At 36.8% G+C, this 13,450-nt stretch overlaps 1 protein-coding gene across 3 annotated transcripts; it reads right to left on the bottom strand.

Moving 5' to 3' along the window:
- Positions 1-987: 987 nt before the first annotated feature.
- Positions 988-11,740, bottom strand: LOC140894765 (flowering time control protein FCA-like). Of its 3 annotated transcripts, none has more exons than XM_073303379.1 (19): positions 10,686-11,740; positions 10,146-10,216; positions 9,607-9,685; positions 6,292-6,374; positions 6,167-6,218; positions 5,915-5,982; positions 5,489-5,555; positions 5,145-5,224; positions 4,992-5,056; positions 4,658-4,717; positions 4,413-4,572; positions 3,954-4,022; positions 3,346-3,774; positions 2,793-2,996; positions 2,523-2,723; positions 2,398-2,436; positions 1,864-1,929; positions 1,734-1,779; positions 988-1,495 (listed from the first exon to the last, which is right to left on the bottom strand). In XM_073303379.1, exons 1-19 carry the CDS (start codon positions 11,584-11,586, stop codon positions 1,488-1,490), a joined length of 2,748 nt encoding a protein of 915 aa, XP_073159480.1. In that variant the 5' UTR covers positions 11,587-11,740; the 3' UTR covers positions 988-1,487. The 3 variants fall into 3 exon arrangements, with proteins under 3 accessions (XP_073159480.1, XP_073159479.1, XP_073159478.1); XM_073303378.1 differs by having other exon boundaries at positions 989-1,495; positions 3,346-3,816; positions 4,413-4,569; XM_073303377.1 differs by having other exon boundaries at positions 989-1,495; positions 3,346-3,816.
- Between the last annotated feature and the right edge of the window lie 1,710 nt (positions 11,741-13,450).

The following is a 13,450-nucleotide window of genomic DNA, read 5'->3' on the forward strand; positions in this document are numbered from 1 at the left end:
AAGAGAATAATCCATTTTGGATATCGAGAATTTCGTATGTAGGATGTTGGATTATTTTATTTATAAATATAATATTTTCTTATAGTATTTTCAATTTCAAATCCCACTAAATTCTATGGTTCCAAACACGGTTAAAATAATTTTTTTTATTCGTATTTCTTTTACAAGAATTTGTGATCAATTAATATTAAATTCTTATTTAAGTTACATCAAGAGGTAAGAAGATATTTTATTGAAAACGAAATAAGAACAAGATTAATTTAGTACGCTTTGGATAAACCCTCGAATTAATTTAATAGCCTGCAGATTATTTGAAGTAAACCACACTAAACAAATCATGTACGATAGACCCGTCCAAAAAAGTGTTGATATGAAGAATGAAACTCTTGACCATTTGTTAAAAACTTACCTACTCCACCAACTCGAACACTGAACATCTCCGATTCTCCTTAAATGTTAGCGACTAATTGCTTCTAAGTTTGTTCTTTTACGTTGATTACGAATGATTTTCCCGGTGACACCAAGATGCCCCCAGGAAGCCGGCCAGTCCAGGGTAACCGCCGATGGATAAAACTAAAAATCACATCCAGTTAACGACCGAGCTTAACCAGACCGACCTAAAGAGGATGGTCCTATCGGAATGATTTTACAGGGCCAACTAGACCGAGTTTCTGAGTTCCCGGGATTTCGGTTCTCACCCCTACTTCTATCACTTAGGGGCCATTTGAGGTCCACTCCATAAAGTACACAGCCCCTCCGGCAAACATTAGGCAACCTAGGCCAGAGGTCTGCAAAAACATCAATTGGCTCCGTTCATGTATATCCAGGGTGTGGATTCTAGCGATAATTCAAAATCTAATCTCCAAGCAATAATTCTTTAAATTTATGACGTTTTTTAAGTTAAAATTAAAATATATACCCACACAAACTAATGGTGAATACGTGTGTTAAACAAGCATTCAATTATAACTTTTAGTAGGAATTTTGAAGATAAAACTTACGCAACGTTCAGCATCCAGTTATATCACTCGCAAGTTCCACAAAAGTCAGGCAATCTAGCAAGGGGAACCCACCTTATTTGATAGCAAATCATAGGTTGACTCGGCGCTCTACACAATCCATCGAGTTTCACTAATAATATACAACAATATTACTGCCGTTTATAACCCACAGAGGATAGGGCATCGAAGACAAGTAAAGATGAAAAAAGAGGTTGAAGCTTGATACTCTTGCAGCACAGGCACAAAACAATCACAAATGACGAGGGTTAAATATCAGATCTATATTATGTAACGGGCTCGTGAGCACTTTATAACTGGGGTTGCAGCCCCAGGAAAAAAAATGTTGCTCGACCATGAGTATTGCTCTCCTTTCATGTTTGGAGACTAAAGCGACCACATTCGATTTCCTGCCCTGTCTCTGGTTTTAAATGTGGACGTTGGATCCCCACGGAATGCAACATGCACTTCCAGTTTTTTTTATCTGCTTCAGGTTCCTAAGGATAAACCAACGTTAATATATAATGTGTTGCAGAAAAACGAACAAAACAAATAAAACGCAGGGTCCGAAGGGGTCAAACAGAATCAGATGTTTCCTTTAATTTCATTTGATTAAAGATGGGAAAAAAAACACGGATTTAAAGGTGGTCGTGAGCCATTCGTCTAATGACGTCGTCTTTCTAACATGACTGACGCCCCCTATTGACACAATAAGAGCTTTGGAAATGCAGAAACCTGAAGGCTTATTCTTCCACATCCACTCTTGAGAAACCTGAATGTGCTGCAATGAGAACAGTTTTCATTCAACTAGACAATTATGCAAAAGAATATGAAGATAGATGGATAGCCATTTCTTTACTCTAACCTGCTGATAGCGTATTGGATCATTCCCTGTACCAGCGCTTATAGGTGTTTGAGCATAACCATGTTCCTGATATTCCAAGGAATCAATCATTATTTTGAAGAAAATCGAAATAAAGCTCTCAAGCAAAAATTACCATCTTATATAATTGATCTTAAAAGTGTGAAACATCAACAATAATAACTTTATTTTTTTGAAAAAATTCAGATGCCAACATATATAGAGAAAAATTCGTGATGCCAAGGAAAAATAGTAAATAATTTCACTCAGAATCAACATGATACCTACCATGGTAAATAATGGATGGAAAACAATATATGAATGAGGCAAGAATATTGATGGTAATATAATTTAGCCGAATGACATTTTTTTCATCGTTGATCAATAGACAGATGCAGCATCCAGGAGGTCTAAAGCTGACAACTAATTTAACCCAAATGACAAACAAAGGCCTGAACATAGATAAAGTGATGGAGTAGAGTAAAATAAAACTCTTGAAACGAACACATAATTGTGATACGCGAACCACAAAATTACCTTGGAAGTTTGTTTAGCTGAAACTCCCTGACCCTGGTGCTGTAATTTTAAAAAATTTATTTAGGATAAAAATTGTGTACTTAAACCTCCAAAATTGTAATGGAAAGTACATCAAAAAAACTGACTGAAGATAATTGAGAAGAGTGCTGCAATGGTTGGATCTGGTTTTGTAGCTGTGCTTGATGTTGACCTTGAAGTACTTGCTTCTGTTGAAATTGCTGCATGGATGGTCCTTGTGTCTGAGACTGCATTTGGGAATGTTGGCCATATGACTTATTATGTTGCTGTGACTGCTCATACCTCGCTAACTCTTCAGGTTTTTCCCACTGCCACAGCCAAATGAAAATAATAAGGCAACTCTCGTGAAAAAACAAAGATGAACACTGGTCCCATACCTTGCTTTCACCAGTTGAGCTGTTGTAGTAATACTTGTATCCGTCAGGGGAAGTATGCTCCGTCCAACTAGAATTAACATTACCCATAGCTGGATCCGTAGCAGGTACGGAAAATGCAACAGTAGTAGCAGGAGCTGCATCTCCTGCCTGCTGCACACTAGGGGTATTGGCAACAGCCTGTGATGCCATTGCAGCCCAAGGAGACTAGACGAACAAAAGCATATTGTTATGATTATGACTCAATTTAGGGAGGAAAAAAAGTAGGGCAGCATTGAAATCAACTATATAATAAAAAATGGCTCCCACCAAGTTTATTAGCAAAAAACCTCATCTAACAACCTATATTAAGGCTAATGAAAAGGAATATTATAAAATTTCATATTACTGCAACCAGAATTGAACTTGATTTGGATGGCAACCACCTTAAAAATTGAGTAGGTCAATACATCACCAAAAGAACCGCCAGCAGATTTTGTGGAGAAAAACACCAGAAATAATTTTTTTGTGAGACACAACAGAGGATATAGCTGTAATTTCAAGTCATTATTGATACCTGCTGCTTAATAGTTTGTTGAGCTTGATGGGCATTTAAATTCTGAGTTGGCGGCTGTAGCTGCTGCACTTGATGTTGCAATTGGTTAAAGGCCTGTTGTGATGACTGAAAGGAAGCCTGTAGTGTTTGTTTCTGTTGTGATAGCATTTGAGCCAAATGTGATGGTGCTTGACCGACAGATTGAAATTGCTGCACGGGATGTTGTTGATTTGCCGAGCCAGGTGTATGTCCTGGAGTCAATGATGCATGATGCTGTCCTTGAGGCTGAGGAATATGTGGCTGCCCAATAAATCCATGCAAATGTCGTGATAATGGGTCCTGATTTGCAGGACTTTCACCTGCAGTGTGAAGCATCCGGACCAGACCAAGTTGCATTTTTGATCCTTGCAAACTCTGGGGGATGGCAGAAGGTATATTTGGAGGTATTGACTGCAAAGAAGATGGCAAATGCGCCGGTGACTTGAACAATTTCTGCACAGCCAGTGTAAGTCGAATAAATGGAACTTGTGGCAGCAATTTGCTATATATTCGAAATCAAACTCGATCGCAAAGGAGAGAAAATCATTTTTTTAGGATATGATAGTTGTCTGCATTCTGCACTACCTAACCTGTTCAATAGGAGCAGATACTACAGGTCCAGAGCCATTGGAATTTCCAGGAAGGCCTCCAATAGGACCCTAGGGAGTTGTGCAAACAAAATAATTAACATACAAATAGTAACTTGGACAGAGGAGAAAAAATCATATAGTTCCAATGTTCTCTCACACTGGCAAACAAAAGTTAACTAATGTGACACAACCACGCGACACCTAGAGCAATATACCATTCACAAAACAAAGGCATCCCAATATGAAGGGTTGGTTATAAATTGTCTGGGTGAAAAGTTCTAACGGTATTATCTTTATAGTGGTGTTGAGTACATATAACAGCAGAACTGTAAAAATGAAATAAAAAAAAAATGAAAGTAATGCAATAAAAACAATGTAAAACATTGACATGCAAAAAGATTGCATTAAGACAATGTAAAATGGAGAATGGTATCGGTAGAGATAAGGTAATGCTCTTACTGGAGAGGAAGAGACTGCCACATCCCCAGATCTAGCAGGTAACTGTTTACCAAACCCATGCATGCCACGAGTAGAAGGTGGTCCTATGCTGCTTCCTGGAGGCCAGGAATTAGGAGGAATATGGACACGGAGAGACTCACTACTGTCTGGTGCTGATCTGCTAAGGTGTATAAAAGTAAAAGGTGAACTCAAGGAGATTGGAAGTAAAAGTTGGTAAATTGCGAACAAGTTGACAAGAAAGGTACCCGATCCCTGGAGCAGGAAAACGAGGCCCAAAACCAATACCACTGAAAGCAGTAGCACCTCTGTAAAGTATAAAGTTGAACTTTATGATAATAAACATGAAACATAACTAAGGATAGACAATAAGTTTTTAAACGAACATCCAGAAACAACAAATTTGAGATGAAAATGCAATGTTGAGTAAACTATCAAACCTAAATTTGACACAAATGTACTTGATAGCAGAAAGTTTCTTAAGCATACATGAATCCGTTACTAGAATAATAACGCTGCAAGAAAATTGGGTAAAAATAAATAATAAGAACTACTAAAGTATTAATTATCTAAAAAGGATACCTTGACTCCCCAGGTCTAGGCCTTTTAGGGTCAGCAAACCTTACATTTAATGGTTGCTCGCATCCCTGTAAAATGAAACCAAATGGCACTTGAATGGACTGTACAAACAGTGATTGAATGCAATCCAAGATCACGAACATGTACAGAACTTACTCTCATAGTGTATGTTCCATTAAGAGCATTTATGGCTGCCTGTGCCATCTCTCTTTGAGAGTATTTGACAAATCCACATCCTTCAAAAAGTATAACGAATTATCAGAAACACAAAACAACAAATTTCAACTGTGAAATGACACTGCCAGCAATTATTAGAAGTCATGCATTTGACCCAGCACCACATGACCATATAGACAACAAAATAAGTTTTACTTTTGCCCCCACAAACTCCAATTCAGAGTTCATATTCCAGATTATCTACAAAAATTAACTGATATCAGAGGGGGCTGGCTTTCAAAAATTTAGTGTGAAAGAGACTCCGGACGAACAGGGGAACATACCACGGCTCTGCTTCATCTCATCACGCATAAGATAGACATCTTCAACTCTACCATAAGGGAGAAAAATCTGAAATGAAAAATCAGTGACAATTCATTCGAATTTTCCTTAGTTAATGTGAAGATGAACCGAAATGACATTCAAAGTAATATCATCAGAAACTCTATCAAGCAGTAAGCCACTGATGAATGAAATGCAATATTTACAGACTTAAAACTGTGGATCGGACAAATTCTAATATCCGAACCTCCTACCAGCCTACGTCCAGAATAAAGTTGAGGGGGTGAAAGGTTTGGTGAGCGGGGGTTGGGAGTTCCATCCCAATGTCCTTAGAACATAAAGCATTCTCATTACCAATGAAGGACGAAAATACAAGGTTATCTTTCAAAATAAAGAAGATAAACCAAGCTCTGAACTACAGAACGTACTTCTTCAACTTCCTTTTCGGTAGAATTTTTGTTCAATGACCCAACAAATAACTTGAACTCAGTTGCACCTGCAAAAATGCCAAAAGGGCCATAAAATGATAACAATCAAATTCACCGATTTTAAGAAACATAAATGTATGATATCTGTAACTATTGGAAGCTAGTGTCAAGGGACAGAAGAAAATTTTGAAACAATATGTAAGAATTAATAATTATTAACAAGTAAAAATATAAAGAACCATCAGTAAGTACCAAGACGCTCTCGCTCTCCGTCCGCGTATCTGACTTGTATTGGACCCAATCCCTGTATAAATCATGAATAAAATAAACGTGAGTGGATCCAATGTCAGGACAAAGAACTGAGCACAAGAACATACCCCTGGCAAAATATACTGGTTATGCAAAGCTCTGATGGCTCTATCAGCCTCTTCAGAAGAAGCATATTTGATGAAACAGCATCCTGCATTAATCAAAAGTCAGCATCCAAATTTCTCGAGATACTGTAGCTTCATCCCGGTTCACGACACAGCCCAAGAAAACCAAGGAAACAAAAGCAAAAGAAATTCACCAAGCAGTAAAATTAATCCTTTCTACCATCAAAGGCTCTCTACTATTCAAAAATGAGAATTTATCATGTTATCATGAATTATAACATCATAACTCATAAACCCTTTAGTGCAATTAGTGACCAGACTACAAAACACAAATAATTTAGATCTTCCAACATAATATCCACAACAAGTAAATCCGTGCACATCACTACCAGCCATCACTTTCATTAATATAAACTGCTTATGGTACATCCGCACCTTGTAGAATGGCCACCAAGACTAACAAACTAAAGTACAATACGCAAAACAGTATCAAAATATGTCGGACAGTATTTCAATACGTCCCATACCCTCAAACATTGAAAGGAGTCACAGTTAAAAGAGTCAGCACATAGAAGTTGATTTAAATATCCTTTGAATGTCAAAAAACCCAAACACACCTACCTTGTGCCCCTCGCATCAGAAACCAAACACTCCACATTACATCAAACCATAGTAGATCCAAAGAATGACATAGGAACCAAAAAAGATACATAATTCCCTAGTAGAATAATTAACAAGAAAATTCTTGAACTCAGTCATTCTTAATTAGCTCCATTCAATCTCACCAAACAAAATAAAGTAAATACAGCAAAAGAAAAGCAAACAAAAACAAAATACACCAGATGCACATCCAGCCTACTGGATCAAAACCGATCCAATTAACAGAAATTAAAATCACCGGTGCATCTCATGAACCATAAACAAAGAAAATCCATTCACCATCAGAGTAAACTGAATCTAACAGGAATGATGGTTGCTTCGGTATGCTTTTCCATTGAACCAACACCACAATCACATAATCCGCAAGGAAAAGACGCACAATATGACCTTATGGTTAGGCAACCCATAAAACAGAAAAATCAAGTCCAATGACAAGCCCACTGAAGAATGATTCACAACATAAATAACTTGATGAATAAACTTGAAACATAAAAAAAATAAACACCTGAGGACAAGTTGAAAATGGACCCTAATATTATTTATTTTCCAAAAATAAACATCAAACAAAAAATAAAAAGCCGATGAGAAGTTGAACATACACCAATCTAGCAGAAGAATCAAAGTGTTCAAGTCTAACAAGAATCACAGAAGTGAATCCCTTTGTTTGATTCACCTAAAAATAAAGAATTGTATACATGGCATAGAGTCACTTTTAGACCAATTCACAAAGATCATGTCTCTTCATTCCAAAAGTTACACAAAACCAAGTACATCTTTTCATGATCATCAAATGTGCACTATACAAAAAAACTGGAGAACCTAAAACTCTCTTCGACAATGTAACTTCTCTCTATTCTTAAATAACCTTGGAAAGATAAAGAGACAATAAGTTGGAAGGAAAAACCAAAAGGAAATAGAAGAGTAAATGCAGGCTTAAAAAGTAAAATGAAAGTAACAGAGCAAGATTCGGCATCACCATGCTGCTAATGAAATGCAGAATGCATATCTGACCATACTTAAACATTCACAATAAGTAGTCGTGGCATGAGAAGAGACTAAAATAATATACATTTTATCTTACAAATAACTCACGAACTGATCTGTAGGTAATCTGGCATTGCGAATAGTGTTAGAAGTTTCTTGATTTCGCTAACATTCATAATGTTTCCAGCAAGTAAATGGATCTTTGCCCAGAATAAGGAATAAACGAAAGCTCACAACCACATGACTAAGTGCCCAATTTTTGCAGTATCATGAGACTAACATGGTATAAATGCATCTAGCGGCATGCAGAAGTGGAAAATTTAAAGTACTTCAACCATACATCAATATAATTCCATCCTCATTAAACCACCTCACATTGCGTCAAACTGACAAATACGTAAATTGAAGGGCCAACGTATTCACTCCAGATAAAGTATTTAGGAGATAAAAATGCATCAACAGAATTAATGAAGCAGTAAATCCAAATCTGGAATTAGCAGCTAGTGCAAATACTTGGCAGAATCCTATTATCAAATCAATCCATCACAAGCAACTGAACTTTTACAAAAAACATCCACAATTTGAAGTTAAAACATGCAGCAAAATCCCAAAAACTGGAATATCAATAATCCAAACATAAAACTTGAATATCAATAATTCAAACATCATCAAAACGCATGACAAAGGTAAAAATTGCTCTAACACGAAAAAGTGGACTTGGTTATCAAGTAAATATACTTCAGACGTGCTCTTCCAACAACAGAATTCAGAACTCCAACGCAGATATTCTGATAAGCATTACTTTACTCGTCAGGTCACAGCCATATGCAAACTAATTAGGATATGCTTAGCATGCACCATCCACAAAAACTAAACAAAAGTGTTCGGCATAAACATACACCACCATGGTATTTTCTACTTTACAAAGAACTATATCATTTTCGAGAAACAACCGAAATTGCGGATAAACCACAATAATAGGACACAAAAATGGTCACAACCTAGCAGCATCACTATGAGTACCAATTATCAAGGCAAGCCAACCACTTCTTTCATTCCCAAATCAAACCACGTCTCAATAATCAATCACATTCATGAAAATACAACCAACCGAAATGGGATATTAATGCCAACAGGTATAAAGGTAACACAACAATATAAAACAACTATTTGCAACCTCAAACTTCAGATTGCAAAATCAAGACAACCCTAAAATCAACCAACTTGCCTAAGCAACTTCCAAAATCTAAATTCTCTTTGTAAATAATTGCACAATCTACATGAATCCAAGTGGGAAAACTACTAAAATTTCAAAACAAGGAATCTAATACCGTTTGATGATGAATTAGCATCAGATTGTTATATCTATTAACATAAAACAGATTGTTTCACACGAATTAGGAAAAACAAAATGAATACTTCCTAGACTGTGCCACAAATCGAGAGTGGCAATAAAACCAAAAACTAAATCCCTCTTATACATAATTTGATTCATAGTATTTCTTTAATTGTGCCTCCTCCTCGGATGACGGAGTTTGAGCAGGAAAGATAGGGAGAGTAAACAATTGTTGAGAAACATAAGGTTATGGTGGCTTCCTTCAGCCTCTCAACGAACCTGAAAAGACATATTCACACAAATATTATAAATGATTAAAATTGAGCGAATACACATACCTTGTTGTTGACCAGTCCTCTTATCCTTGATTAAGGCGACCTCCAGAACACGTCCATGTTTGTCAAACAAAGGTCGTATCTAAAATGATTCGATGAAAGAAACTATAAATAATAATATAATAAAAACACAAAAAGGCTAATGATTGACCAGATTAATCAAAGCTGAAAATAAACGCATCGCATGAAAAAGTAAAATTCATATGTTTCTTCATCTGGTCAGTTTAAACAGTGGAAGACTGCATTCTAATATCAAATATGAAACGTTTTGTGATCAAAACAAATAGCAATGCTATAGATAAAATGTCTTTTCTCCTTGTGCATCAAGCAACCAACTATTATAAAGAATTAGTAATAAATCACACTATTTTTCTGCATCTACGGTGTACTATTAGACCTACTTGTAGAAGAAACTAATTAGATTATAAACGACACAGATAGAAAGGACAAATCACAGAGCCAACAAACCTCTTTAAAATCACGCCCAAGTTTAAAGTTGTGAATTTGTAAAAAATTATAATTCGTCAATACAACAAACTTACATCTACTTCAGTAGCTGTCCTCGGAACAGATCCCACGAAAAGCTTGACAAAACTACCTCCATCAAATTGGTCTGATAATAAAAGACAGACAAATGCATCTTATACAATTTAGCTATCAATTGTGTACAAATGTGAACAAAGAAAAGTAACTAGTAAAGAGAATGAACTATAAAACAAAACAAAGAGATTATAAACCATGTTCAAATATGTAAACATTACTTCATATAATAAATTCTCAAAAATTCAAAGCCTACTAAGTGCAGCCATGGTATCTGAACATAAAACGATATAATTAACATAAAAAACTCATTGCAGGCTCAACACCTAATAGGAGTACATGGAAACAGCAAAAGTCCAATTTTGATCTGTCTGTGTTCAGCTAATTATTTGATTGCCATTCTGTGCAAGCCATATGACATGCTAGCAACCATATCCTAGAGAACATATTTTGTTGTTCATCAGTAAAAGCGTGTAGCCAACTGAGGCTCAAAAATTTAACCTAGAAATTATAATTTTCTTTAAAATCTGAATTGCAGGTACCTGGGGACCTTTCTCTGCCATAAAAAGAATGTCCTCGCTTCTGCCCTGAAAGAGAGGGTGGTGTTAAGAGGCTATTGTCCAAATTAAATCCTCCATCTTCCATACCCACAGATCGAAACATTTCATCACCACCGCCCTTGACCCCACCACCCATTGGTCTTAAACTGTTAGTATCACTGCCCCTTGGCCAAAACTTTCCAACATCATCCCTACCACGACCACCCATCTGTTGAAATCTTTCGCCATCAACCCCACCACTAACCATTGATCCAAACCTGCCATCATCGCGCCCACCACCACCCATTGCTCCGAACCTTTCACCGTCACCCCCACCACTCATAGGGAGAAACCTTTCACCGTTACCCCCACCCATTGGTCGTAACCTTTCGCCATCAGCCGCACCCATTGGTCTAATCCTCTCACCCCCGCCACCACCCACTGGCCCCAACCTTAGGCCATCAGCCCCATACCCAGTTGGTCGGAATTCTCCTCCAACAGCACCTCCAATAGGTCTAAATCCTCTACCGCTGCCCCCCATGGGTCGGAATTCTCCACCACTTTTCTCACCACCAACCATCGGAGGAAAATCCCCAACCTTTTCACCAATTGGTCTCAGTCCTCCACCAAGGCCGCCATCACCACCACCACTATGCGGCAAAGGGTGTCGTGGTGAACTCTCAAACGGCCTGAGATCTTCCCACGCATCACCACCACCGCTAAATCCGCTTCTCTGAGCAGAAGCACCACGTCCTCCGCCGCTACCTCTAAAATTTTCCTGATGATAGGCGTAGCCCGGCGGGTCGCCTCCGCCGCGTCTGATGCTATCATTGTAGTTGTTATGGGGGTTATCAGAGCTACTGATGTACCTATTCCCAGCTCTATGCTTGTCAAATTTATCCATTGATTCACAGAAACCTAACTAATCTCACAAAATTGAAGAGAAACCCCAATTTATGCCCTAAGCCTGAAAGAATAGAATTGAGATGGTGCGATTTGTGCGAGCCATGTGGACGCGCTCGGGTAGGCTCAGGGCCAATTTGAACACAGCTGGAAACTTTAAGGTAGTGCTTGGGATAAGCCAGTGTCTGGGAACTCTTTTAAAATATTTATTGGTTTCTATTTCACGAAATTTTGCCAAAAAAAGTTGAAAAATACTTTTCTGAAACTCCATCAAACATTATTTAAATTAGCGATAATGACACACACGATATATGTACATAAAAAATAGCTGCTCGTGAAAAAAATGAAGAATGAAATTTTTTTCTTGAGAAGATAAAAATCAAGTTTATCAATTTAAAAAAATGAAATAGGTAACTGCATATAACTTATAAGCAAAGTTATGACCGGTTAAAAAAATTGAAAGTGGAGTGCTAAGGGTATTTTTGGAACAAAAAAAAGTTTCACCAAAAACAGTTATTAAAAAAATCTCTCCCTCTATTAATAGTATAGATATAGGTTCAAAAGTAAATATTAAAAAAAGTACTTGTTTGGACATAAAAATTGACAAATTTTGTGTTGCGAGCGTTGTTGGAACATGCGTTCTCTGATCACACGGATGTGATACCCGGAGCAGCGGAAGTTTAAAAATTTTATTTTTCGATATGGAACGATTCCATATCGTGGGTATGAAATCCTAACGATTAAAATCTTGCAAGTAAAAATATAAATTCATAATTAAATATTTTTACCTATTCAAGCAAAGGCTTGATTATGGACTCCAACAGAATTTAATCTGCTCTTCTTGTAAATCCCGGGAACCGATGACTATCACGATCAACCTCCGGAATTAAGTCCACGAATAGAAAACTAAAACTCTCTGATTGATTGCACTAGAAATCAATCAGATGTTTATCGAAGAGAACAAACAGATTTGATCTGTCAATTCAAAATGTAATTTTTCACAAAAATTACAGACTGAATTATCTCAAAAAGGAGTAGAGAATTTTCGAAAAATCCTCTTGAAAATATATGTGTGTAATTCAAAAATTGCAAGACTTAAAGCTTATGATTTTCGAACACTACACATGTATTTATAGATAATTTTTAGACTAGATTAAGTTATAATTGTATTAGGACTCTAACTGCTTAGGGCCCACAATCCATAACTTAAGCCCAACAAGCCAAGCCTGTTATTATAGAAATTAATATAAAATTCATCGTGACTCCGATTGATAAACTGATTTTACCAATGTGCACAGAAACCATTTCTGCATCTTTTGAAGTCAAGATAATTTTTCTGAATCCGAATTCAGTGATTTCCAAAAATGCCCATCTCTATGTCATTTTAGGAAATTTTACTCCTTTTATTTAAGAAGTCCAACTTCTCTTTCATTAAATTTAACTATCTCAACGGGGTTTAGTAATTCATTACTTGTGTGACCCTCAATGGTTCAGGGATACAGCTAGCTGTGGGCTCACAACTCCTTGTGACTCGGAACAACAATTTCCGTGTAGTAGCCCGTACCCAAAATCAGTAATTTAGCATAATCAAATCATTAATCCTATTAAGTAAGAGTAAACTGTAAGAGTGGGTGCCCAGTGAGCCAACTGTGTGGCTATGGGCTTTGTTGACTCTTTGTATAAACAATCTTTTGTTTAATATTATTTACACTTTTATGGCAATGACTTTATATTACTTCATATTGTTATATTGTGATATACTATTGTTGTTTTGATAAAGACCTTGAATATACTATAGTGTATGTAAGATGTGGTAGAACATGGAGATGTCTATCATGAAATACATCTTATAGTCACTGTATATT

The sequence above is a fragment of the Henckelia pumila genome, chromosome 4, assembly GCF_033568475.1.
Source record: "Henckelia pumila isolate YLH828 chromosome 4, ASM3356847v2, whole genome shotgun sequence".
NCBI lineage: Eukaryota > Viridiplantae > Streptophyta > Magnoliopsida > Lamiales > Gesneriaceae > Henckelia > Henckelia pumila.